Below are 27,928 nucleotides of genomic sequence, written 5' to 3' on the forward strand. Positions count from 1 at the left end.
TATATGTATGCTTGAAATAGTGTACTAATCCACCTACAGAATAACAAAAAAAAATATTACTTTGTAGGTTTTGATATCGTTTTGATTGTAAATATTAGTACTTGTAAATTTGTAATCCTGCTTATAATTATATAGATTCGTAACAATATTTTTTTTATTCGTTTAAAAAAAAATACATTTTTTATTTTAGGAAAGTTGTTGGAATAAAAAAGTATTAAGTTAATTTTTCCGTATTTTGGTAGCATTGTTTTTGTATGAAGTGAGTGATATGGAAAGGGTTTTTGCGAAGGGCGACGTCATTTCTTCTCTCTGGTCACGTTATTGGATCCAATACTTCCCGTTTTGGGTAAACCACCGGCCAAGATTTACAGCGCATCGGCCAATCTTGTTCTCTTTTCACACTCTCGGGCCCGAAATCTAATCTGGAGAGGTGTGCCTCGATCGTGGTCGTAAATAAGGGAGTCAGTGCCCAGATAAGGTCGCTATAAAAGCTCGCCTCAAGTGGCTACGTAGTTCAGTCGTTTTTAAATCGATCACCATGAAATACTTTGCTGTTTGCGCCCTTCTTATCCTGCCGCTGGTCAGCGGCGGATTCGCGCCACCCACCAGGCACTTTGTGGCCTACGAGATCCAGTCCACGCACAACATGCCCCAGATGGATGGTAAGTGGCAGAGGACACATTTAAAATATTTGCAAAGGAAATAGCATAGTTTCGTTAACTAAAAAACAGCACAAATAAAAAAAAACAAACAAAAATTGTGACTACAAAAAACTATTTTATATATATTTTAAAACTTAAATTGGCGAACCACACCCACATCGTACTGTTACAAATTAAATTGATAGCTCTTAATAGCTAAATAAAAGAAGTTTATAGTATATACTTTACAAAAGTAGATTAATAATTGAAATGAAAACTTATTTCAATTTTAGTATATTTGGTTTACATTTTGAAACCATTTAAATTGATTACCTGCTACATACCTATAAATTATTTTAATTGTAATACTGCAAATTAAATCTATCACTCTTAATAGTTAAATAAAATAAAATTAAAGTTAAATATCACTCTTAATAGTTAAATAAAATCATGCAAAATTACATAATTGATAATAAAAGTGTAACCCATTCTAACAATAATTGGAATTTATCAGTTTATAAATTCAACATTTTGCTATTGTTTAGGCTTTGCACAAAACTTACAAATTCACTTAATTTATTTGACCCTTTTTAGCCATCTTCCAGAAGATGCAGGCCATGCTTCAGAACATGATTCCGGATATGTCCGTCCAGGCTGATGCCGGTGTACTGCCCGATATGTCGGTGGCCACTGACGCCGATCCGACCCCCAGGAGGCGTTCCGCCGAGTTCAAGGTCGCCCCACTCACCAAGTTTGCCGCACCCAAGTTCGCCCAGATCCCCGATATGTCCGTTCAGGCTGACGTCGACCTAATCCCAGACATGTCCGTGGCCACCGATGCTGACAACACTCCCAAGCGCGCCTCTTTTAACCTAATGAAGCCACTTGTAGACAGGATCGCCGGCGCCATTGCCAGCGTGGATGCCGATCTGATTCCCGATATTTCCGTTGCCTCCGATGCGGATGAGGCCCCCAGGAAACCCGTCGCTGGCCTGAGGACTCTGCCCCTGTTTACCAAGGTCTCCGGAGGCGAGCCAGTTGAGCCAATGATCCATGCCGATGCTGATTTGATTCCCGATATCTCGGTGGCCTCCGATGCGGATGTGACCCCCAAGAAGGCTGTTGCCGGTCTCAAGACCCTGCCCCAGTTGACCAAGGTCTCCGGAGCAGAGCCCGTGGTGCTTGAAGCCCAAGCTGATGCCGATCTGATTCCGGATATTTCCGCGGCTTCCGATGGCGAGGATAAGAGTAAGTACTCTCCTCATGAAAACACGTTACAAATACAAAATATGTAGAGTACTAAGATCTATTCGCCATTCTTATTGTACATTCTTAAACTTTTTTTAAAGAACAGAAATGCTAAGATTTAAAAATTCTTGTTTTTTCTTTAACTTACCAACCATCAGCTGGATTTTCTCTCATTGGATTTATATAAACTCATTCAATAATCCAAAACTTGCATTTATTTATATTAAAAATACGAAAATTTTAAATGATTTTTCACGTAGCTCGTTTTTTTATTATTTAAAAACCAAAATTAAATACAATATTTAAACAGTTTTAATGGAAAGTAAATAAATTTGGAAAATTAAAATGTAAATACGGTTATATTTACTGATGTAAAAGGTATTAAGGCACCATGTTTTACTTTCCTACCTGTTAATGTTTTTTAATTAACCATTATTTTTCTTGTTCATAGTCGCCAAGCAGCTGCCCGATATCTCCGTGGCCAGCGATGCCGACTTCGATCCCAAGGAGACCTTGGCTGCTATTTTGGCTAAGCTCCACTAACTGACTCAGGAATTCGTCAGCAGATCCTAATTAAACCGAAAATCATCCGTATCTAACTTGTTGTGTGTTTTTGTATTTTTAAGTTTTTTTATGATTGGCAATAATTAATTTTTGAGAAGAGCGCAGCTGGTTTTTTTGATTTCGTTTATAATCAACCATTGATTGGAGTGGTCTGATTGGTTTGATTTAATATAAACGTCCTATCGCTCGAGTGGTTGTCTTTGTTGGGTAAATATTATCATTATTGGAAAAAAGTTGATCGTCAGTGTCTGTGATGAGACATTTTAAAAATGGCATAACTACACAAAAAAAAAACAGAATTGGCGATTTAGCACATTAGCGCATTTTAATATAGTGTTTTTTGCATTTTTACCCCTGCAAATTGGTTTATTAAATCTATAAATTGTATTTTTTTCTGATAAATGGCAGCTAGTTCAGTTAAAAACCAATTTATTTAAATATTTATTATTCAATGAATGCACTCCGAAAAGATTTCTAAATTCGTCTTCCTAAAGCTTTTATTAAACTAATTACCCTCTAACCATTAAATGATAACTAATGCCTCCTGGACTGCTTATCCCCAATTCATGTCGCAGAAGGAAATTTATGTGGACAAAAGACTCAACCTGACCTCTGCCATCTTTACAACGGCAGACAGTTCCCAAACTAGAGACACAAAGAGCCCGGACCTAATCCAAGTTCAGGCTTTGCATGCTGGCCGAGAAAAAACTGATTAGTTTTGGCCCTGGACTAACCTCGCAACTAACAAATAAAATTAGGTTTTTTTTTCGGCACGAGTGAGAGGCGGAGGAGTTTCCTGGAGTATTGTATCGCTTGCTATTTATAAAAAGGAATTAACGGCAAAAACCGGACCCATACACAAAAGTGCCCCGAATGTGATCCCAATGTGGCACATGGCCATAAACAACGATGGGTGTAGAGCGGGGAGTCAGTGTCAGTGATGCTGATTTGGACCCAATTTTGTATTGGGTAAGGAAATATTTCATTTAATAAAAGGACCACACTTTACTGAGTGTGCATCGTTCTTAAAAGGCAAAAGAATATTATATATCGGTAAGTAAATGGTTTTTTACGCACCAGTTAAGATCTGAATACCACTTTTTTATAGTCGTATATAATCACGTCTACCATTTGAACTTCAATATCTCCTATTAGTTACAATTATTGCAAATGTTGCTCAACAACAAATTATGATCCAAATTTGTTTGAAAAGAGGCGACATTGTTGACATAATTTTGTAATAAATTTTGTGAGCTGCAATTTTGCCATACTTTTGGTGGCCATCTCTGTTGTATTACGCTGAAGTTCCTGCGATATTGTTGCCGCTGCCGTTGTGATTTTCATACAAAAGCGCTAAAGCGGCTACTAAATTACGTGCTCATGTGTTCTAGTTCGAGTCAACTGTTCCGCCCCCATCCCCTCATCCAGGCCGCCCACTCCACCGCCCTCTTTGCATTGCGAGCAAATCGCATTTGGAGCCGCTAATGAACCGCAGTGGTCCCGACCAAGAGGCGTCCATCGGTGGTGCTGGTGGTTCTGCTGCTGGTACATATATCAGTGGTGCTGCAGTCCCGACATCGTACGGGTTCTGTTTCTGGTTTTTGTTTTCGGTTTTTCGCAGCTTCGCTTTTACCTTTTGCCGCATTTTCAAATGTATTTATAAGTACGAGGGTTTCGACTGGGAAATACCCCGCATTTCGCAACTCAAACCGGTATAACTAAAAAACTGTTGTAAAGTTGTGAACGAAATATATTTAAGAGCTAAGGGAAAGGATATTGACAAATCCTTTATATCTCACTCACCAACTCTTTGCTGTTAGAATATTTTTAGTTTATATCACAAAAGTACTAAATAAACGATATATTGTCCCATTGGCATTATGGCAACTGGACTACCCTTGAAATCGATGTGAACTGGGTGTAAAAATACCGTTTAAAAGTGTAACAATGCTGTTAACTATTGTGGGCAGGCCCGTTTATTGAAGTGCATTGCATGCACGGGAAAAAGTGGAAGGGAATAAACAGGGAGATCTGCAACAATTGGCGCTTGATTAAGGTGAGCTACCTATGTTAGAGTGGGGGTGAGTTGAAAAAGCTTTGCCGAAAACTTCAATCCACTTACAGGCAAAACAATTTTATCTTTATCCGCTTTCTTTTAAAACTTCCTTCCAAATTGTACATTAAATTTATCAGCGACAGAGTAAAAGATATTTAACTTAGTTTTTTTGTTTCCCACCAAATTAATGGACTCAAACTGAGATAACCTTTGCGGTTGAATCGACACATTTTATATAATTTTTACTGTTGCTAATAAAACATTATTGTAGCTAAGATAAAGAGCTGAAAACTAAACTAGTTTAACTTCAAACTGCAAGTCATACTTAAAATAAGTTAAATGTATTTATTATAAGCACGGAACTATTCTTAGCAAATGAATGCTATACATTTAATTGCCAAAAGAACCTATTTTTTTAACATACTTATTCGTAAAACTACAAGAAAACAAGATCAATGGTAAGTTTTCTTAAAAAAAAACTTGGAAAAATTAATAAAAAAACCTCAATTTATAAAAAGTGATTTAAGACCGCGTCGTGGTAATTGTTACATTTTTGATTTTTATAAATTTCTAGACCAGAATACCCCTATAAGACACTCATTGCCAAATTAAAAATATAAGAAATAAATCTTTTTCAACCACTTGAAGTCTTACCTAAACAGATTTTTTTTAAACAAAAAAGTGTACCAATATATAACCATATCTTCATTTAAAAGACTTATTTGCTTTTCGGAGTTGTAGGTAGTAATGCGAATTGTGTACGTTTTAAAATATGGAGGCTGAAAATAAGTGCTTTGGAAGCTAAGAAAATTATCAGAATGTGCCTGCAAAAGTGCTAGAAAAAGGACAATTTATTTAAATCCTTAAATGCAACAATCTCATAATACAAAACATATCAACAAAAAGGCACAGGCACGATTACATTTAGTTACAAAAACAATGAAAATTAATGAAAAAACTAAGAAATACCAACGAAATCAACAATTATGTCTATATTCAAAAAGGAATTAGAACCATAAATTATTTGTCGGGTAATTTAATTAATAATTATAATTGTCTGGCAAAGGTTAGGAGGTACGACATTTTGTGGTTTTTTCCCGCAAAACGTCTCAGTTAACAGAGCGGATTACGGTGCTCAGATTTTGGATCAAAATGCAGGCAGCCACAATACCTACCCTTCTTATAGTATAACTTATTTTCATTTACTTTGCGCTGCTGTGGCTGTCAGGACCAAAGTTTTCTCCATAGCGTTGTGGCTTTGCAGCTGTCGCATTTGATGCGCCCCTGCCACCCATCCAGCCACTCCTTCCATCCTCCTTCCTCCCCTTGGTGGCCTTTGGCTGCACTTATTACAAAACTTTTAACTTCTTCCCGTTTTGCATTTTCATTTATTTCGCCGCCTTTCATTCACTTTCGGCTTTGTTGTTGCTGCTTAAGCATATCACTTCACTTTCGAAGAAAATTTCATTTCGCTTCCTTCCGCAGTTTCAACTACTCGTGCACTGAAAGAGAAATGTATAAATATACAGGTATTGCCTAAGCAAAAGATAATACTTGATACAATACTTGATTTTACAATACTTTTTTAATTGAACGACAAGCGTTCTCATCCTTATTTCAAATAACACTATGTTTCTCAAACGTAACTTTTTAAATAAAATAAAAATTTTAAATTCAATACTTAATGTTGCTAAATTTTGTAAAATGTTTTATGAGGAGTTTTATCTTTTATGCGCCTTTTATAACAAATTAAATTAATTAGTGTTGATTAAAAAAACATTTAAGCAATAGTTAATATCAAATACGTAATACAATTACATTAGATAAGACAGAATATTTTTCATTTAATCTTTTCTTAGTGCAACTTTCCTGTTTTTTTTTCTCTCAAAAAGTTTTTGCTGACTTTTGCCTTTTGATTTCCATACTGCATTTTGCATTTAAATTTTGGTCCCTTTTTGAGGAGCAAAACTTTTGCTTTCAGCCGGACACGGGCTTAAATATATATTTATACTATATATGTGAGACCCTTTAGAATCGAAATTCAGTTAATTTGAGCTCCAGTTCCGCTGAAAAAATAACTTGCGATTCATTTTAATACGTTTTTCATTGGCTTTCTGTGGTTAACTTTTTATTATTAAAAGAATTTGTTTGAATAGGAATTACTTAACGATGGTGGTATTTAAGCTCAACAAAATGTTCGCCAGGGGGAAGCATGAAAGGGGTCACTCGTTGGCTAACCTTTTGCTAATGACTTCCTTGTCGTCGCTGTGGCCTCCTCAATAAGATAAGCCCAAAGTGCAGCAGCAACTGCAAACACAACCGGCAACTAGCAACATCACCAACTAGCAACTAGCAACTCGCAACAACAGCAAACACTTCAAGAATGTTTAGCAAACACGCGATGACAACACAAAGACCTCAAACAAATCGCTTCTATATACTCTTTTAATTTTTACTAAAATTAGCGCATATTTAAAGGTATTTAATATGCGGGCATTATTATCAATGTTTGACAGCTTTCAATAAAAAAATTATTATTCTTTTTATAAAATATAGATTTCTTAATATAGCATAATGTTCCAGAAAATAGTAGTACCCTCTTCAGAGGAGAAGCATTTGAAAACTTGTATGCGCAAGCGAGAGGGCAACAAACAAGACCGTCGCTTCAGCCAAATGCCGACAGATGGCGCCAGTTAAGTTGAGGCAGCCAGAAAATAAATATGGATTCGCTTGAAGGGAAAACAAGAAATAATTTGCCGCAGGTGGCGTCAAAAGTGGAAAATTCTCTTTTCGCAAGTGACAGATAAAATGTTCAGCTTGGAGATAGAAACAAAGAGAACTTGGCAAAGTTTTGACATTTCTTTAAGTTGGAGTTACACTTTATTTTATACAGCCAGCTATGAATGACATTTTATCATGGAAATTACCCAATCCATCCGTATGCAAAACAATTAGACAAATTTGTATTTATTTGTTTTTTAATTAAATCTCTCTTGTTTTTTACTTTATATTTATATATATATATATATATATATATATATATATATATATATATATATATATATATTTATTATATATATATTATATTTTCTTATTTATTTAGGCATTACATATAATTTTCAACTTAACTTTAATTTAATGTTTAGTTTCAATTCATTTGTGTAATTTAATTTAATTTTTATAATTTAATCCGTAAAAGGATTTACCGGCGGATAGTTAAGGCTGATAAAAAGCGATAAAATTTTTTTTAGGTGTTGGATTTTTAGTTATAGACACTTTTTTTAAACTTGTTTGAGCTCTAGCATATACACTATGAAACCCAGCCGTATAATATGTAAGGAAAAGTTAAAGAACGATTTATTTTTATTAAAAAAGCTATCCAAATCGGTTAAGCAGAGATAAAAAATAAAAAAAGCGTGAAACGGGGGAAAAACTTTATTTATGCTTTAAAAAATTTGGTACTTCACCGGAAAATCATGGTCGGCTTGTATTTGTAAAATTGGGCACATATTGCATTAGTTCATTTTGAACATTACAGATTATAATAATAACAATAACATTTTATTGTCCTTCATAAAACTTTTCCACAATATTACAGATTTTACCAAAAAGGCCAATTTAGTGATTAAAGTTGTGCACTTTCGCCTCGTTAAAAATAACATGCGCACAACAGCAGCAACATCCCACAAATAAGCTGTTGCAATAAACACTGTAATCATGGTTGCAACATGCCACTGCCACCATACCGCCGACTTAACCTTTCCAAGCCAAATCGACAGCTGTCGAGGCCACCAATTAACTTAAGTAATAGACAGAGAAATCATTTTTATTTTCCCAAATTTTCCTTTTTTGAATAAATCACATCAGATGAGAAAAAGTAAATAAAAAGCACACGAAAGCTGACATTTGTGGGGGGGGAGAAAACATCCAACTTTAAAACAAATTTATGTTCCCATAGCATTTTTTTTTGCAGTTTATGTAACTTATTTTATTGCATTTTTTTTGCATCGCCAATTTTGTGCTCGTGACCTGCGGACGATTCATCTTCCATTGCAGTTTTATTATACCCTTGCAGAGGGTATTATAATTTCAGTCAGAAGTTTGCAACGCAGTGAAGGAGACATCTCCGACCCTATAAAGTATATATATTCTTGATCAGCATCACTAGGCGAGTCGATCTAGCCATGTCCGTCTGTCCGTCCGTCTGTCCGTCTGTCCGTCTGTCCGTCCGTTTATATGCAAACTAGTCTCTCAGTTTTAAAGCTATCTGCATGAAACTTTCCCAAAAGTTGTCTTTCTATTGCAGGTAGTATATAAGTCGGAACGAGCCGGATCGGACGACTATAGCATATAGCTCCCATAGGAACAATCGGAAAAATAAATGAAAAAAAATTATAACTTTGCTGTTTTTTAATTTTTTGTTTAGTTCTTCGACATATAGCAATGGTTAAATATTTCAGAATTATGGTTTAAATTTCATCAAAATCGGACGACTATTGCATATAGCTCCCATAGGAACAATCGGAAAAATAAATGAAAAAAAATTATAACTTTGCTGTTTTTTAATTTTTTGTTTAGTTCTTCGACATATAGCAATGGTTAAATATTTCAGAATTATGGTTTAAATTTTATCAAAATCGGACGACAATATCATATAGCTCCCATAGGAACAATCGGAAAAATAAATGAAAAAAAATATAACTTTTCTGTTTTTTAATGTTCAGTTCTTCGAAATATAGCAATGGTTAAATTTTTCAGAATTATGGTTTAGATTTTATCAAAATCGGACGTCTATATCATATAGCTCCCATAGAAATAATAAAAATATATAAAATAACTATCAAATAATTGAGCTGCTAATCATCATAGCTTCAATGTTTTTAAACATATACGCAGTAAATCATAATTTTAATGTTTTCAAAAATGTTAAATTCTTGCAATAGCTGCAAGGGTATATGAACTTCGGCTTGCCGAAGTTTGCTTTCTTTCTTGTTTTTTGGTAAAAATAAATTTAATTAGCCAACGATTTCATGGAGCGTGGGTAGATGGTAAAGAGAGGCTTTGGGTAGCTGCAGTTGCAACTTTGACATTTTGCCGCATTAGCAAACGATTGCCGCAGTACGTGATGTCGTATACCCCCCTCCCCCATATTCCAGACCATCCGCATCTTTTTAGCCTTGGTGGTTATATTTCACCGTTCCTTTTTCAGTTGGCATTTTCGGATATGGTTATTCAGTATTTTTTAGCCCTGCTGGTAATAAATATTTTATTAGACGCGGTGAGAAAGGTGTGCGGAATTTACACCACTGCCAGGTGAGTTTAGGGCCTGCAGGAGTGGCCCTTTTCCTGGCTGAGTCATTTGCGGGGATTTGCATTTTTGGCCATAAAAATCGCGAGTTGGCAGCTCTTTCTGGCTTCCTGTTTATAACCGAGAAAGTGTGGATTTTAAAGCCTCAATTTGTTTTCCCTCTTTATTTATATTTATTGTGGCGTAATTTTTTTATGTCCCTGCCTGGCATTGTTCAAAGTTCTATTAGAAATAAGAAGCGTGAAAGAGAAAGGAGCTAGTTTGGTCTTAGATTGAGTAGTAAGTAAAAGCAAGCTTAGTGCATAATAATGCATACACCACGAGAAATATGAGATTCTAACTGGTACTAACTGATGGTACTTTTAATTAAGGTAACTCATTGGACGTAACTTTTTACTCGGCACTTCGATTCAGAATGTTCCCCATAGTCTTCTGCGCTCTATCTGAGCTGCGTGTTTGCAGCTTGTAAGTTTCGCACTTAATGACACATACTTTTGCCGAAGACTGTTGCTGCAGCTGTTTAGCCCAGTTATTTATGACACTTGGTCACACTTTGTCAACCCCTCACACACATACTCGGCCACATATACCTATTAAGTTTTCCTGCCACCCGCACTGCCTTTGTTTTTGCCAATTCCTTTCGGCAAAATGAAAATTCCTCCCTGGGAAATAGTTTACAGGGCATCAACGTAAAGGAGTTGTTGTCCGGTATGGATGAAAATATTTGTGCACTTGCATTCTATTAAGGCTGCATGGAGAAAACATAATCATGTTGTACTGTACACTTTTTGAACATTTCTGTCGTAGCCAGGAAATTTAAATGACATGCGTTAAAATTCTTTTTTAAATATTTGTTAAAAATAAGCTATAGAAAAAGAAAGGGAATAAGAATAAACAAAATGATGAAAACATTTTGTTTTCGGTGCAATAGTGCACCGTATGGGTGCTTAAGGAGAGTTCAGGAGAGGAGGCAATGGCACAAGGAATTTATTATCATTGTCGCCTGGTCAATGCACCTGAATGCCAAAGGGGGAAAAGTGGTACCGGGATGTCCAGTGATGTCCTGCAACAAATGCTCTGGCATAATTAAAGCCATTTGTTTCGCCTGGGATCGTTGCGGGTCATGCGATTTATTGTATTTTCCAGTTAGTTTATGCCTCGAATTGGAAATCGTCAGGCGGTCGTATGCACTATAAAATATTTTCAAAGTAATGAATAGGTTCAAACACTCAGTAGATTTTTTTTCAAATTAAACAACGTTGCAAAAAAATAAATCAAACAAACAAAGAAAATTCCAACCAATCTTTAAAATTAGAACTTTTTTCGAAATTTAATAGTTTTAATAATGGGCTTGTGTTTTTTTTTGAGTGTAGAAAATTAAAATGAGGATACAAAATAATCATAAATTGCATGAGCCAAATGGGCAGGGAAATCAATTAACCAAATGCTCGAAGCTCATTAAGGCCACCACCAGAAACGAATTATTGTATTATAAATATTCTGGCTCTAGCCATTAATTTCAATCGCGGATTGTTCTTAACAATCGACGCCATTCGAAATGTTCGCTGGTTTATAAGTGGCGGCCGATCAATTTTGACAACAACAGCGTTTCACAAAACGATTTATGTGTTTGCATCAGGGCATTTTAAAATCATGTTCAATTGTAATTTATGAAAGCGAATGTATTAATAAATAAAGGGCAAAGAGCAAGATGGTAAAGATTTCGCACTGGTCGTGTTTTAAAAACTGGTTGTTCCTGAGTATTTTAAAAGAAATAAAATTTTAATACTTTCTATAAAATTGTTTTCTTTAAGTTCAAACCTTTTTTATTGAAAATATTATTTTTGATTAATTAAAACTGTGTATTCAAATTAAGATTTTGATCCAAAACTTTTATTCAAAATTTAACGTAAAATTTATAATTATAAATCTTCTTTGCAAAAGATTACTTTAAACATAAATTTCAGAAGTTGAAAATGCAAAAATAAATAAAACAGAAAAAACAAAAAACTGCGCGGGCCTATTGGACCGCTCACATTAATTTGATTTAAGCTTCGCTGCCTTTTTGACATTTTTATTGTTATTGTTTTCTGGTGCGCTTTTTTCGCTTTTCTGTCTAGCTGTGCGATATCGGGGGTTCCCATCGCTTATTGTTGTAACGGTGGTCCTGCATTGTTTTTTAAAGCATTTTCCAACACATTTTATCGTTCGTTTGTTTTTTTCCGCGTTTTCGTTTCCAGTCTGTTTTTTATTTATTTTGCCCATTGTTAAATGGCATTTTCATGCTCAACTGGCGTCAAATATGGAGTTCCCAACTCCAAAACCAGAAATGGAAGGAGGTTCGGGGTGTTGGCCCCCAAGTTTCTGACACGTGCCCAATTTTGGTGGCGGGGTGACAGGTGAACATTTAAATTTGCTCGTTTTTCTGTAATAAATAGGCAGTATATTGTTTTGCTCTGCAAAAATTGATTTCCAAAAAACTGCTGATAAATTCATTGAGCAATAAATAGTTGTTTACTTTTTTCAGCCACTATGTCGTTCATAAATTCAACATAAAATATTCAAAATATAATTTTGCATATGAGCGCACAATTTGTTGGTTTATTCTGGCTTGCCCATTTTTTTGCGGCCTCCGCAAGTTTGTCAATATTTTTGTGCTATTTGCTACACATTTGTTTTGCAATTTGTTTATGCAATTTCTGGTCGAAGGGGAAAGCATTCTGCTCCTTACAGTGAGTAGTCATTGTTTGCAGGCGCTTCAATAAAATTTTATTTTCATCCCTAATGTCTTAGTTTATACCCAATGAGTGCCATATTTAAAATTGTAAGCTTTTGTAACTTTCTTTTAAGAAACGGGAACGGAATCTAACTAAGTTTCTAAGTTTGCAGCCAATAAATGAATCAGAAATGATAAAAACCACTATATTAGGCAAAAAAAACTATTATATCAAATTTAACCCGATCGACACGACTTTGAAAGTTTCAAGAATCTATCTATCACACATCGCTGTAAATCAGTGTGACAGATAAATGGCACCTATAGCATATAGTCAACCGATTTTTATCAAAACTTAAAAATTAAAATCGAACAATTTTGATTTTTCCAATGGCAGCTATATCATGTGATCACTTAACGAAGATTTTTATTTATATTAAACATGCTTGTGTTGAAATGAAAGTTTGTGTTAACAAATAAGTTAACGTCACCGAAAATACGCTTTTTTTTAACAAGGGCGGTTGCAGCTCAAAAAAATCTCAAAAGGTTAAATAAATACAATTTTTAGCTGTTAAAATTAATTTATTTTTAAATTTCATATTGGGTGAATTTTTTAAGTTTTTATGCATAAAATGACTCTATGATAAATGTTTTTAATATTGTTATTACTCCTCTCTACTGCTAATTTAATAGGTTCCACTGTTCTTTTATTCTACTGTCATCCCGTGACAAACTCAAACATAAAATGCGAATATATTGTAAGCAAACTGTGTTTAATTCACGGTTGTCATATTCTTGGCACTCACTGTGCCACCGTCTCTGGGCTAATGCAAATTTAAATGGCAATTTGTTTAAGCCTCTCAACTTTAACCCGGCAATCCACTGCTCAAAAAGAGGGTGGGGCAGCTGAGCAGATGTAAAAATGTTGCTCACATTTGTTTCGGAAAAGAATTCGCAACTCGGAACCGGGAAGCGGAACGGGAAGAGTGAATGGGTGGCTGGGGGGAAAGAACTCAACTAAAACGCATAAATCTTCGTAAAGTGTCAGTGTCCATATTTTTTGTCTTCCTCTTCGTGTTGCTCTTGTTTCGCTTTCAGTTGCGCACTTGTTGTTTTTGTCATTGTCAGCAGCAGGAACTTTTTCCAACAGTTCTTACAGTCGAAATTCCATAAACTAAACGATCTGGCACCGAATAAAGTCATACCTTTTCAAAAGTATATAAATTGTTTTTGGAAATATTATTGCTGCTATTCCGTTCGGTTGTGTTCTTCGTTTGGTTGATAAAGTATTGTATATGGGAGAATTGCATTGGTAAATCATTTGTTTTAAAATATTTTAGAAACCGTTTTCCTATTCTCCAAATTGACATGCTTTTAAGATGTAATTTTGTATATGTTTGTTTAATTTTCTTTGATTAAATGGCTATACCAGCTTAACACATTCAATAGGTCGGCAAGATTGAATCTTGAGTAGTTTTTAAATAGCAGCGTTCAAGACCGCAACGTATTTTTCTCGAAAAAAATTAGCCATTATAAAACGAAAATTTTCCAGAAGTAAGCTTTTTGGGTAATTTCTGATATATTTCAAAAACTATAGGTCTTTGTATAGAAAATACCTTAAACTTTAATAAACTTTTTGATTTTTTAGTTTCTGCCTTACATTCGGATGAAATCATTTCAGCAGTTGGGGTACTGTTTTCATTGGCAACTTAGAAGACAACCCTCACCTGAAAAAACAATTTTCTTTAGTGGCCGAAAATCTCTTTTTTTAGCTTCGCTGGTATAGCGACTTAAGTACTTAACAAAGAAGAAAAGCTTTTGTTTCAGCACTAGTAATATAGTGTATCAAGCTGCGAAGCCGATTTTAAATGTACTTAAAAAGGATCATTACAAAAGTACACAAGAAGAATATACAAATAAACATACCACGTTTAATTACATTATCATAAATATGAATTATTATTATTAAAAACTCTAAAGAAGTTGTATGTTTTACTTCTGAAGTAGCTTATTCTTAAGTTAGTTATAACTAATCTAAAATGTTGCAACAATCACTAATATTTTATACTCAGTCTGTAGCGCTTACGATTTGAAAGGCACTGGGAAAACAACGAACCCGAAGCCTTTTGAATTATTTTAAATTTAATTTACAAGGATAGAAAGTCAAAACCTTAATTTCCTTCACTCCAAGTCTCAAATAAACTCGTTCCATTCACAATTCAATTTAAACAACATACAACTACATTAAATCCAAGTTCCGTAAAATTCAATGATATGATATATTAGGATTGTGTTAGTTTTTTGAGAAATGCCAAGCTTTAAACAATGTAATTGATATTGAAGTTCTACTGTATGTGTTGCTGCTGCTGTTACTGTCCATTGCGTTTTGGGGTAATTTGTACGCATTTCTTTTGTCATTCAGAGCGACTTTGGTTTTTTTTGGATTTGTTTGCTTACCCCGACAAAAAAATATGTTCTGTTGCTGTCATCGCCGCTGCTGTTGTTTATTATTGTTATTTCATTTGTTTATTCCATTTCCATTCGCCACCAAGTGTGTGAATAACGAGTGGCAAAAAGCGGAAATTAGTTGCAGGCCTCCAGCCCCCAATATCTGTTTCCACAAAAAGTTCAGCAAAAATAATTATAAAAACGAGTGCTGGAAAAGTAATGGCACAAAGTGTTGCTAAGCCCGGCAAACTAAAAACAAAAACAATTAGGAACAGGCAAGGAGCAATTAGTTGCAGTAGAGGTCAAGGAGGGAAGGGCAGGGGAAAGGGGCAAAAACGGGGAGGATGAGGCTGTCCAGAGATGGACAGCAAATAAATGCAAATGAGTTTTGCAGCAGTTGACTTTTTGTCTGCGTGCACTTGTAAACCGATTAGCAACATTTATCCAAAACTGAAAACGGGGAAAAGTTCCAACGGGGGAAGTACCGAAACTTTTTGAAAAGGTTTCAGAGCAAAGGGGCAGTTAAATGAAAAATATACAAGTGTTTGGCCACTTTCTCGTTTTTGTACTTGCTGTAAAATAATTGCAAATGGAGAAACGAAATTGTTGTGTAAATTGCTTCAGATTCATTTACAGAATGGAGATTTAAAGTATTTGAAGTATTTGCAAGGAACGGGAAGTGTTAATGAATGTGGCCAACAGTGCAACCTTTTCTCAATTTTCCGGACAGATGTGTGTGTTTTTAAATGGCTAGGAAAAATATAAGGAATCACCAATCCTTAAACAGTTCTGTTTTAAACTTTGTTGAATTGCGGCTTAATCAATCTTATTTTTCAAACGTATTCCTAAAAAGCAGATTCAGAATTTTATGTTTTTTTTTTTGTTCTTTAAAAAAAGCTACTGGCAGTACTGGTGGAAGAACATTTTGTTCCTGACCGAGTCGAGTCAAAATTGGCAACAAATTACACCGGAAATTATGGTATTTATCAAATTAAATGAATTTCTGCTTGTTTACTGGACATTCTGTGGCTTAGCTCTTTCTAAGTTTTTGACACTTTTCAACAGGATGACCTCAATTGCTATAATTGAATAACTTAGTGCGAATGTTATTTAGTCTGCTTGTAAAATTTTGAATAGACCTTTTCTGAATGCCAGGGCTCTGGTTTCTAAAGCAATAATAATTAAATATCACTCATACGCACTGGTTAACAGCTTTCAAGTACTTGCCGCAAAGCACTTCCGTATACATTTCGTGTTTGTTAAAACAGTGCTTCTCAAAAGAATAAGTACCTGTTTGTTCAATATTTTTAAGGTTTATCACAAATAAGTACAGAATGTATGAACCAAATATTTATTACCTGAATATTTTGTAAATTTAGCGTAAACCATCTTTAACATTACATTTTTTTTGAAGTTTTGGGTAGAAATTACGGTATTTATCAAATTAAGTGAATCCGAAACCAAGAACTTGCTATGTTTCTTAACATTTATTCAATGGAGTACAGTAATCATTTTTTTTTTTGGATAACAAAAGAAAATGCTGAAGTAAATCATTAGAAGGAAGAAAATACTTTGCGTGATCAGCAAAACATTGCTAAGTTTGCAACCAGAAAATTTAAAAATATATAAGACATATTTCTTGGCACTTAAGGGTTAAAACTGCAAATCTTCAAACGTTTAAATCAGCGGGATAAACATATTTTAACAATAAAGTTTAAGAATTAAACAAATAAACAAAATAAAATATTCACATAGTTGCCTCTTTCTGAGCTTCTATGAATCCGTCAATACAAATTGGAATATTTTTCTTTTTTTATAAAAATACCAGTAATAAATTTTTTCCCACTACTTTAAATTTTCTTTACATTTACTCCATAATAATGTTTAAGTTGATTGCATGGGCGCATCTTTACAAATTTATATATATCTAAATTATTTGTCAAATTATTAAATTGAAAAGTAATAAAGCAATAAGAGCCCTAATTGAATTACCACGCGAGAGTTCACTCGAGTGACTGGAGTGGAATGCATATGCCGGATTACCAATTATGCATAAAGGTAGAATGTGTATAGACCAGCTGGTCTGTAAACAATCTAATACCGTGATTTCCCTTCAAATATCCCCCAACACCAAGCAAACAAAATGTGGATTCCGAGGGGGCTGTGGCCTTCGCCCGGCTAATAAGCACTTAATTAAATTAACGCTGCAGTCCGAAAAATCAAAATCATAATATCCCTCGCTCAGCTGCCGCGGAAATATTTGCAATTAAAAAATATTAAAATTATGAAACAGACAGAGAGAGATGGAGCTCTATCTACCAGGGGGATCTTTATTGACGTTGCCAGGATATTGTGGTTAGCACAAATGCTGGGAGGGGAAAAAGCAGGAGTTGCACACATAGTTTCCACTAGCCAACATGGGGCAAAAATGTTTGCTAATTATTTGCAAAACATTGGTGGCTTCTGTTTATACAATTAGTCATATTGCTGGCCGGTGGGTAGTGGGATTGGCTGGCGGCGGTGCCGATGGCAACCCTAAAGTAGTTTATTAAAATTGCACAAAATTCATTGCAATTTCCCGCGAATTTTCGATGTGTAGAGTGCAAAGTTTCATCGGAAAATGCAACATTTTCAACAACAAAGTTGAAGCAAATTGGCAAAGGGATCAGTTCAAGGCCCACAAGAGGTTTAATCAAACCTGAACTAAACGCAGAGCTGCATTACAGTGAAAGGATGTTTATAAAACAATTCGGAGGAAAAGGACACAAACAGGTTGTTAAAAAAAAAAACACAAATTCGACCAGAATTGCCACCTGTCTTTGTTCTCTTATCGTCCTCCCTGTTCTTTCGTTTCACTTCATTTCTTTCAAATTTTAGCAGCACTTTAATTCCATCCCAATTAGGGTGGAAACTAGATAAAAGTTTCTGTCTGTATCATTAAAAATGTCACTCCTTGGAACCAAATAACCCGACTCCTTGTCTCTTTTTAACCGAGGGCTGTCTGTCAACCACAGAGGACCAATTCCAATGCTATTCAAATTGCGTATCCATCTTCATTTATTTCATTTTCCTGTAATTTCCTGAAAATTCTTTCTTTGCTGATATTGCCCATGGCACCCGCTTTCTCTAGGCGCCCCCTTCTCTTTTATCAATCTTTCCTATCTTCATGGACGGTACGTCTTTTCCTCTTTTTTGGTCGGAAATAGAAAAGTGCGCCAACTTTTCGCCTGAATTGGCAACGCTTACACCTCCCAACTCCCACTTTTCAGCTCCTCTATCCCCTATTGGCTGCACTTTTGCCAGGAGTCTTCCACACGGAGAACAAAATGATAAAAATAAAATCATAAAAATATTGTACAAATATAGTTTAAATGAATTGTTGTTTATGTACTGAAATATTCATCAGTATTTTGACATAATACAATTTAAACCAAATTAAAAATGTTAAATTTGAATTTATCAAAAAGATTTTAGGGAATTAATTCGAAAATTTAAGAATAAATATTTTAAATTTGAATACATTGGTATTTTAAGGCATAGGCACTAAAATTTGAAAAAATTATGAATATTTATTTCTATTCAAGAACATTATGTAAGTTAGCTATTATTTCGGAGGAATTGATAATGAATCTCTAAAAATTGATGAAGCAGGATTTAGATAACTTTATTAGAGGCAATTTTTTGCAGTGTTTATGCTCTGCGGTGCCCTCACTCTTGCGGTTTTTGCGGTTTTGTATGAGGGTTGAGTGCATCCATCGGACGATGGCAACCTGTAATCGTTCTTTTGCGCCACATTTAAAATGTCTCCGGGTGTCTCCTTCATCTCTTCCACAGCTCGCCTCCTGTGGACCCCACTGTAATGTTTTTCTTCGACTTGCCTCCTTTTACACCCCCTCTGACCACCGCCACTGTACATCTGTCTCCGTGTCCATTCGTTCATGTCTTGTTAGCGTAAATCAAGCGGAACAAAGCGACGGCAGCCAGGAAGATGAATCCGGCTGAACTGCCTGAGGAAGACACCGCAGCGGCGGAAAATGGGAATGGGGCAGCCGGCATGCAGCCCCCTTTCAACTGCAACCCCTGACCGAAGTCAAGTCGCTGGCTAGAAATTTATTGCGGCGCTCAAAACGGAAACTCTCTGGCTAAACTGCGCCTCTGGGATTGGGTTACGGATTGCAGTCCGCCGGAGAGAGGGCTAGCTGGGATGTCCTTTTTGCCGGGACCCGTTGATTAAGCGCCGCGCCAAAGCCTTCAAAATGGCTTTGTAATGCGGTCGGATGAAGGAACCCGTTTAAATTGATAAATTCCGCAATTGCAAGCACCGGGAATCACACGGATCGAGTCAGATTGTCTAGGTGCCTTTAAGATTTTGATGCATGTTGAGGGCTATATAAGTCGTGTAATAACTGCAAATGATTTCTTTCGAGAAAGCTCATGCGGGTAAGCTCCTGCGGTGGCGTTTTGATTTATTTTAGCCATAGTTAAAGGCTTTTGAACAAAATCTTGGAGCTGGCTTCAATTTGTGAGGAAAATGTTCTCTGTAAATTGGTAGCGAACATTAATTATTAAAACACCATAAGCCGTTGCACCAAGTAGGATATAAATTATAACCCTACGAAACACAAACTGTTTTTTACATACATACCTTTAAAATGTGTGATAAAAGTTAATTTCTAAAAATTATTTTGTATCTTTACTTTGTCTTGGATTCCTGCCACAAATATTATTAGTTAAAATAATGTTCTTTAAAAGAACTGGAACAAGGCTTCAATGTTAATAATATCTATTGGATTAAATACTACTATAATTCTGGTCAAAGGTTTAAAACTCCCTCATGTCGATGGATTGACCGACAAAAATCTATAGCCCTTGCAAGCTCCCTTACAAACTGCTTATACTTACTCCCAAGTTGTTTGGCCTTTCACCGAACCCAAAGCGGTTTGCCCTGCAAGCCTCCTGCTATGAAGCCTTGTAAACAAGGTGCCAAACATTAGAAGGGAACTGAAAATGCCCCCGCTGACCTCTGAACCCTCCTCCAGCTTATATAAATCTCCCATTGAAACTGAAAATGCAAATCAGCACGAAATGCCGAGCCGTTTGATGGGATAACTATGGATGTGTAAACCAATTTCGCCTGCCAATTAGTGTTTCAGGAGCCTAAAATGCTTTCATACACTCATAAGCATGAACAAAAGCTCAGGCAACTAGCAATGGGTAAATCGAAGCTCATCGGGTACATTCGATGATGAGATGAATGCAATTTATTGATTGCCGGGACGGGCAATTGGTAATTAGAGCTTGTTGCAAGTGTCCTCCTTGAATTATTGACGTGATAAGCGCATCACCAGCTCGTTTTTCACTCCCTCAGAAAACTTTTCTGCTTGTTGGCAATTAGCTGGCATTAAAGAACTTTTAAATTGGTTTGCAGAAGCGGGCCTTATCTTTGGGCGAAAACTATTTTTTTTGCCAAGTCCCAAGTAAAAGCTGATGATCCGGCTTAAATTGGAGTAAATTTCTGCTTGTTTACTGGACATTCTGTGGCTTAGCTCTTTCAAAGTTTTTGACACTTGCCAATTTTCCAACGGGATGACCTCAATTGCTATAATTGAATAACTTAGTGCGAATGTTATTTAGTCTGCTTGTAAAATTTTGAATAGACCTTTTCTGAATGCCAGGGCTCTGGTATCTAAAGCAATAATAATTAAATATCACTCATACGCACTGGCTAACAGCTTTCAAGTACTTGCCGCAAAGCACTTTCGTATACATTGCGTGTTTGTTAAAACAGTGCTTCTCAAAAGAGTAAGTACCTGTTTGTTCAATATTTTGAAGTTTTTTAAAGCTTATCACAAATACTGTTATTCGACAGAAAACAAAAAAAATAAGTACAGAATGTAAGAACCAAATATTTATTTCCAGAATATTTTGTAAATTTAGCGTAAACCATCTTTAACATTAAATTTTTTTAAAGTTTCGAGTAGAATAAGATATCATCGATAAAATTAATTTTCATCCTTATTTCCCATTTTAGGTGTTATTGTACTCGACAAAAGTTTGAAAAAATCGGCTACAACCAAAGTTCCAACTCCTTAAATGGTACAAAAAAATGTTAAACGTTATTTTAAGAGTCGGGGGTCCAAATTAAGGTTTGATCTGTGGAGCATTTTGTCGATCTAAAATTGTACGATTGTGTATTTAATGTTTGATAAATGAACTTAGTTTACACCTATGAAACGCACTGTTTACTAAATGTTTATGCGATTGTATGCCATATATTAATGTAGAATGTTTAATAAACAAAAGTGGCTCGCTTACGCAACAACACGCTTGCAGACAAATGACAGCAAATTCAGCAGCAGCACCACATGCATTTAAATATGCAGCTGCAGCAGTCGAAACAGTAATAACAATTGCCATTGTCTGTGTATCCCTTTATGTGTACAAGGGTTATTGTGTTTTTGCCTTTCTGTGGCATTAAATTTATAGACTACTCTGTTGGCCCGAGGCCATGACTTTCTTATAACTCTTCTCACTTTCGTCTTGTAAGCATTACACTGAGCTTAATAACTTGATTGTAGTTGATTGTCGTTAAAACATGGAAAGGGCCATCAAAAAAAATGCTTAAAAAATGAAAATATCATTTAAAACTAAATAATTTATGCTTTTTTGTTTGATCAATGTTTGTATAAAATATCTTTATTTGTCATTGAAATATTAAATATGTTATTTTCCATTGCAAAAGAACACATTGCTATCCATAAATGCAAATATGTGTTTGTATTAAGATTTATAAACTGTAATGCTAAATGAAATTCGAGCTTAGTTTTTTGCAGTGTAGTTTCGGTCGCTAGACAAATTCAAAATGCGTTCATAATTGAGTTTTGCAGGGTGCAGAGTGCCAAAGAGGCGCAGTGCTGAGGAGGGGAGACAGTGGAATTCGGAATCTCTATTGGAGGATCCTGGTGCAAGCATGTTTCATTAATTTAATTGAAATAATTCCACGATTATATTGAACATATTTGTCTGCAATCAGAGCATGCATTTCGCCTCCTCTCGTCCTCTTGCTCATTTTGTTTGAGAACAAGGCAGTTTGATATTGGAAACTTGCATTGAGAAATCAATTAGGTTGCGTATACGCCATGTTGCACGGGCTTGGTTAGGAAGTGCAAGTTTGTAAGCCAGTCTGAGCTGGCAATTTTCCATCATCAGCTGCCACCAGCTCCACTGATTATATAGAAACTAATAACCACAATTTTATTCTTAGGGTTAATTTCTATTAATTTCTATACGATTTTCCCACATTCCTCAATTTCTCTTTCGTTTTCCATCCGATTAAATATTTTCACACTTTCAGCTAATTTTCATGTGTTCGTTTAATAATTCCTTTCGCAAAGCCTTTCTCCATTCATTTATCTAGCAAATTCAGCTATGGGGGGACCTCATTTCAAACTCCTGATTTATGTGGCATAATTAACATTATCGCTTTGCTCGCAGACCTCACACGAGCATTAATTTAGCAAATCCAGATGAAAAGCGCATAAAAATATAGATTTAGCACGCATCGAATGCGCGATTTACCATTCATCGGAATTTAATGAACTGTCAACGCTGCTTGGGTGCAACGTTGCGTATGCGTGATTTATGGACGCGAACCAGTTGCAGATAAAACATGGAACAGACCTGGAACAATGAATTGCATAGTCGGAGGAGATAACTGTTCAAATAATTGTATTTTTAAATTATGATTACCATATGAACGTGTCAAAAAAAAATTATGAAAAATATTTTTGAAACAAAAAATACACTAAAAACTATCTATTTTCCGAAGTATTCGTTTTAGTCTGTTGAATGACTTTTTAAATTATGGTGTATCATCTAATGAAAATTTTCTTCTGTTATGCTTTCAATCCAATATACACAAATATCTTCTTCTATGTAATTTACGAGTTCCAATCATATTTACATTCCCAAAGACGATAGAATTGGCGCCACTGGCGCTTTCATTTTGATTGTTCCTGTGATAGTGAACCGGTAGCCGGATTTAACTGTTGCATACACATAAGGGATAATCGCGAGGAAGGAGCAGGAGCCTTAATGCATTTCCGTCTTTGCCAGCATGTGAGTAATATTTTAATGAAGACACGGCAGGCGGAAAACGAAGGGCGGGGATAGGAGCGCGAGGAAAAGCGGGACCGACATGCCGCGGAATTCCTTTGCCTTGCCAGGCACTTTATCAACTTCCGGCATGTGAGCGATGACAACAAGGACACTGTAGCAGGTGTCTCTGGGGGTGGATAACTATGAACGCAAATCAAGCGCAGCCGACTCCTTCGCAAACTTTTCCCCGGGGGAAAAACGGGAAAATTCGCGGAAACTTGCCACATCGCATTGAGGCTGGGAACGTGCTGAATGTCCTGCTGCCACGCCCACCGCCTGCAACATCCTTTGCATATATTAAAGGAAGTGATTGCGCAAATGCATAATTTAATGACAGGCGATAGAGATGGATGGTTGATTGGGGAAGGGGATTCTGAAGCCAGAGATTTCCTTGGTGCAATTTTGATAAACGTTATGCATTTTCAGATGGAGTTTGGGTATGAGTAAATTATACTTAAGCAATGACTTACGGAGTTGGATTAAAAGTAAGTAATTGAAAGGAGAATTACTACTTAATTTAAAAGTGTTAAAATTATTTTTAAGTTTAGGTAATATTTTAGCTTAAAAGTTAAAGGTTTTATTTTTTAAACTATTTCTTTAAGCATTATTATCTTTTAAAGTTGTTTAAAGAAGACTTAAAGTATTTAGCGAACTTTAAACAGGGCTGTTGACCTATTTTCATATCAATTCTAAATCCATAACTATCATCCCCAAGGCTGTTGGGCAATCAAACTCTTTCGCAGGGACTTCAACCCATCTATAAGTGGACAGACAAATACCAAACAGGACCATCAAATCCCAAATGGCAAACAGAAATCAATCAAAATAAACTCAACTGACTTATACACCCATTTTGCCATCAGCTACCCCTTTTTTTGAAGGAAATTCCTTCCGATCGAAACCCTCTGCAGTCAAATGTAATGCACATTACACAACAGACATGTTTACCCAGTTTCCCTCCTATCAGACAACTGCTGCGAATATTTCTTTTTAAATTCAAAGTTATTTATATGTCAGGCTAAATTGAAATTGCTGCAATGAATAGAAAGGGGTTGGATGGCGGAGTAGAGCTTGTCACGCCAGCCATTCATCATCGTCATCCCACAATCATCATCATCGACAGTGTCAGTCATCATCATTATCAGTGGCATTCAAAAGATGAAAGTGTCCGGGCGAGTGATGGACTAACTGAGAAATTGAGTTACAATAAATTGTAATGAATTTCACTTGGCAACTGAAATCTAATCACTTTTGCGGGGATTGGCGCAGATGTGAGGGAGTTTTGAGAGCTAACTTGTTGAACAATAATTAAGTTAAGAAGTAGAATAACAATCTTCTAAGCTGTATATTTGATAAAGGCTTTTTAAGAGTAAATTTTAAATGGGTGAATCAATTATCATAAATCTAAGCCCAAAACAATATTATTTTGTTTAAAAACTAACAAAATTTAAATATATTTATATATTTTTTTTATAATGATTTTACTTGTATTCATGTACACCAAATCACCGTTTGGAAATAACAGTTATGGCGCTCATCGCTGGTTTCAAATCCCGTGACAGGCGACTACTTACGACGACATTCATTTGAGTGCCGTGGAGGCTATTCTAAAGATATTTGGAACATATCGAAGTATAAAATATGTGCGACTGCTAACATTTCCTTGATTCTCCCTTTTCATTTCCACTTGCCTCCATTCACCCCCTACAATACCATTCTCAACACATTTTCCTTACCCCAATTCTTTGTGTGGCTGTCTTGCGTATCAATGGACGAAATTGCATAGCAGTTGGTCTGGTGGGTCGTCGGAATACAGAGGAAAAAATAAACAATTTTTGTATTGTATAAACATTTTTTTAACCTAAAATAAATTTTAGTTTTAGTTCAATTTATAAATCTTACATATAAAATATACTTAAACTCTTTAAAAAATAAATAAAAAATAAATATGCATTTATGGCATTTAAATATGTAATAACCATATTTTATTTTCTTTCTGTGAAGTAAAGGAGCTTTGGCTTCTGGTGGTTGTTTGGGGATTGTCACTTGAAAATTGCTTAGTTGGAGGCGGAACGAGAATACAAATAAGAAGGAGTGCGATCTCTCGAGTGGGTGTCGTGTGATTTTGGTTCGGAGACTTATTTCATTTTAAGCTGTGACAGATTTACTTGCGGAAAATATACTGGAAACAGTCCAATGCACTTTGACCTCGCTTTCCTTCCTGATTTGTTTTGTTTGCCATTATTGCTCGAATTACCACACATTTATTATGAATGTCCCCCCACGTAAATGTGAAATTACACTGGGTAATTAGTTAAAATTGGCATAAAAGCTGTTCGTTGCCTTCTCCACATTACCGTAATTAAGCTGGCAATGTATTGAGAAGCCTTTTTAGTGCTCATTTCGATTACGTGCTTCCCATATGAATGGCCGAAGGAGATGAGGAGACCTGTGGGCGGAGGGAGTGGAGCAGCCTAAATATAGGCAACATCAATTTGCATATTATAATTTGCAATCCAAACAAATTAAATACATAACTGTTGAGAGGCCGCAATAAGTGGGTAAATTATTGGACAGTCAATGGAGTCGGGGAGGCATCAAGAATCCCAATTAAAATTCGCTTCATTTTCGATGCTCGGGGGTGAAAATAAATATTTCATAACAAATAAAGCGCATTAAGGGCAAACATTATAAAATTGCAGTAGGTAATTGTTGCAATTATTTTTGAGCTTTTTCCAAATCAAACAAAAACACCTCTTAACGAGGGTAAAAGGTCGAGACGATCGCATCTTCAACATACATAACTTATAATATTGAACAAAAGTTAATTGATAATATTGTCATTGCGATATAATGGTCAAAATGAATATAATTAGAATTTATTGTGCATATGACAGCTAAAAAGTTTCAAAGTAAATATTCCCTCAGAAAGCAATCGGGTTTTATGTGGCGCCATCTGCCGAAATGCAGAGCGCTGGCAGAGCATGTCCCGTTTATGCACGAACTCCGTTTTTCAAATATGCAGTGACGTCATAATAAAATATAGTTGAAATAATAGCTCGATTTGGAAAATGTATGGGTATCCAAAATGGTATGATCGAAACACACATTCACAGCCCAACTGACCACTGCCAGGTCTCAAAATGACATGACAGACTTTTTTGCGATTTGTGGGCGTTAGAGTGGGCGTGGCTCCAATTTGAAATTAACTTGCGCTACATGGATATAACTAGAATCTGCATGTTAAGTCCCAAATCTCTAGCTTTTTTGGTTTTTAAGATCTTGTCTTTTATACGAACGGACGAACAGACGGACATGACTAGATCAACTCCTCTGTTGATCCTTATCTAGAACATATGTACTTTGTAGGGCCGCAAACGCTTCCATTTACCTGTAACTTTTTAAAGAATAAAATATTCTCTTTTACTCTTCGAGTAACGGATATAGAAATGTAGACTTAACAAAGTATATTTAAAAGCGGTTTACTCCGTGAGTTTTAATAAGTAAAATTGTTATTATATAAGGTAAAACAGAAAAGATTTTTAAATTTAAAACAACACCAAAATTATTTGTTTATTGTTTTAATTCCAAACCTTGGCTTTGTATAATGATATATTTAATCATCTAGAAGTTTAAAAGGTAGACAATCAAACATAGAAATTGTGTTTCGCTTTTCTTCATATAATACGAAGGACCATTGATTATTTCGTAGCTGATGTGCCATCTTATACATAATTTCAAACTTGTCTGAATCAGACAAAACATTCGATTTTCCAGGACCATTATAAAATTCGTCTAAGGACATTTGTTCAAAGTCAATGCTTTTAACGATGTTGGTAATTTGCTCCGATTTCGATGCGGATTCACTGTCAAAAGCATTTCCTTTAATCCAGTTCTCTACCATGGCAAAACGCCTAAGTGGATGATAAATTTCAATGGTGGTTTGAAAATATTCTTTAAAACAGTCGATCCCCATTCCTACAGTTGATTGACAGTCCATTTCGTTGGGCCACTCGTTTTGCAAGAACTGTAAAGAGGTGTTTAAATATGTTCAGATAAAAAATATATATTTTCTATACAAAGAGTTTCAAAAAACAAACAAAAAAGGTTTCTGTATATACCTTTATCGAACGTTTCATTAATGGCCTATTATTAATTTGATACGACACTGCATAAAGTTTTATTAACTCATCTGGCTGCATATCTTCGCATTTTTGGTAAAGGATTTTATGGCATATATTTTCTACTTCCATTGCTAGCCACATATTTGCACACTTAAGAAGGGACATTAACACTTCAGATTCCAATTTGGAGAATTGGCAATTTCCGGGTGTGTAAATAAAGTCCAGAAATATTTTAAAAATTTTTGGCGTTGTGCCCTCTAATGTTACTTCTCCCGTTTGTAAGCCATCTTTTTGAAATAATTTCTCGAAGAACTCCGAGGCGCAGGCTAAGACGATTTTGTGGCAAGAAAAGCTAGTGCAATCGACACGAATACATATATCTGTGAAGAGGCCCGATTTAAGCAGCTTGGTTGGTCGGCTCAACCTGAAAAAACTTATTAATTTCACTAGGACGACATCCAAGTTTTATATTGTACTTACAAGGGTGAGACATTCATTTTAACGGGGTAATAAATTCCCTTCCCAAACCTTCCAATTTGATCGTTGACTTACAACTGCCGAGTGAAACTTATCTGAAAAAGAAAATAGAATACGCTACTTGACGGAGCGGAAACGTTTTTACAGCTGTATTTAGTAAAATAGGGACACGTTAATCCGAAGCTATTA

At 35.5% G+C, this 27,928-nt stretch overlaps 2 protein-coding genes across 2 annotated transcripts; one reads left to right on the forward strand and one right to left on the reverse strand.

The window, feature by feature from the left end:
• Positions 1 to 503: 503 nt before the first annotated feature.
• LOC108143274 lies at positions 504 to 2,553 on the forward strand. Its single transcript, XM_017267589.2, has 3 exons — positions 504 to 662; positions 1,236 to 1,889; positions 2,341 to 2,553. Exons 1-3 carry the CDS (start codon positions 539 to 541, stop codon positions 2,430 to 2,432), a joined length of 870 nt encoding a protein of 289 aa, XP_017123078.1. The 5' UTR covers positions 504 to 538; the 3' UTR covers positions 2,433 to 2,553.
• A 24,124-nt stretch (positions 2,554 to 26,677) lies between these two features.
• LOC108143154 (BTB/POZ and MATH domain-containing protein 6) lies at positions 26,678 to 27,834 on the reverse strand. The gene is made up of 3 exons (XM_017267402.2): positions 27,743 to 27,834; positions 27,260 to 27,686; positions 26,678 to 27,165 (listed from the first exon to the last, which is right to left on the reverse strand). The coding sequence occupies exons 1-3, from the start codon at positions 27,757 to 27,759 to the stop codon at positions 26,755 to 26,757; spliced, it is 855 nt and encodes a 284-aa protein (XP_017122891.1). The 5' UTR covers positions 27,760 to 27,834; the 3' UTR covers positions 26,678 to 26,754.
• Positions 27,835 to 27,928: the final 94 nt, after the last annotated feature.

Source organism: Drosophila elegans, unplaced genomic scaffold (genome assembly GCF_018152505.1).
Source record: "Drosophila elegans isolate 14027-0461.03 unplaced genomic scaffold, ASM1815250v1 contig_208, whole genome shotgun sequence".
In the NCBI taxonomy this organism is placed as follows: Eukaryota; Metazoa; Arthropoda; class Insecta; order Diptera; family Drosophilidae; genus Drosophila; species Drosophila elegans.

Bases quoted from the DNA above. Each gene is read 5' to 3' on its own strand.
- LOC108143274 (XM_017267589.2), top strand. From the start codon at position 539: ATGAAATACTTTGCTGTTTGCGCCCTTCTTATCCTGCCGCTGGTCAGC. The intron at 663-1,235 runs GTAAGTGGCAGA...GACCCTTTTTAG, and splicing joins CAACATGCCCCAGATGGATG to CCATCTTCCAGAAGATGCAG. The intron at 1,890-2,340 runs GTAAGTACTCTC...TCTTGTTCATAG, and splicing joins TTCCGATGGCGAGGATAAGA to TCGCCAAGCAGCTGCCCGAT.
- LOC108143154 (XM_017267402.2), bottom strand. The intron at 27,166-27,259 runs GTATATACAGAA...ACCTCTTTACAG, and splicing joins TAATGAAACGTTCGATAAAG to TTCTTGCAAAACGAGTGGCC.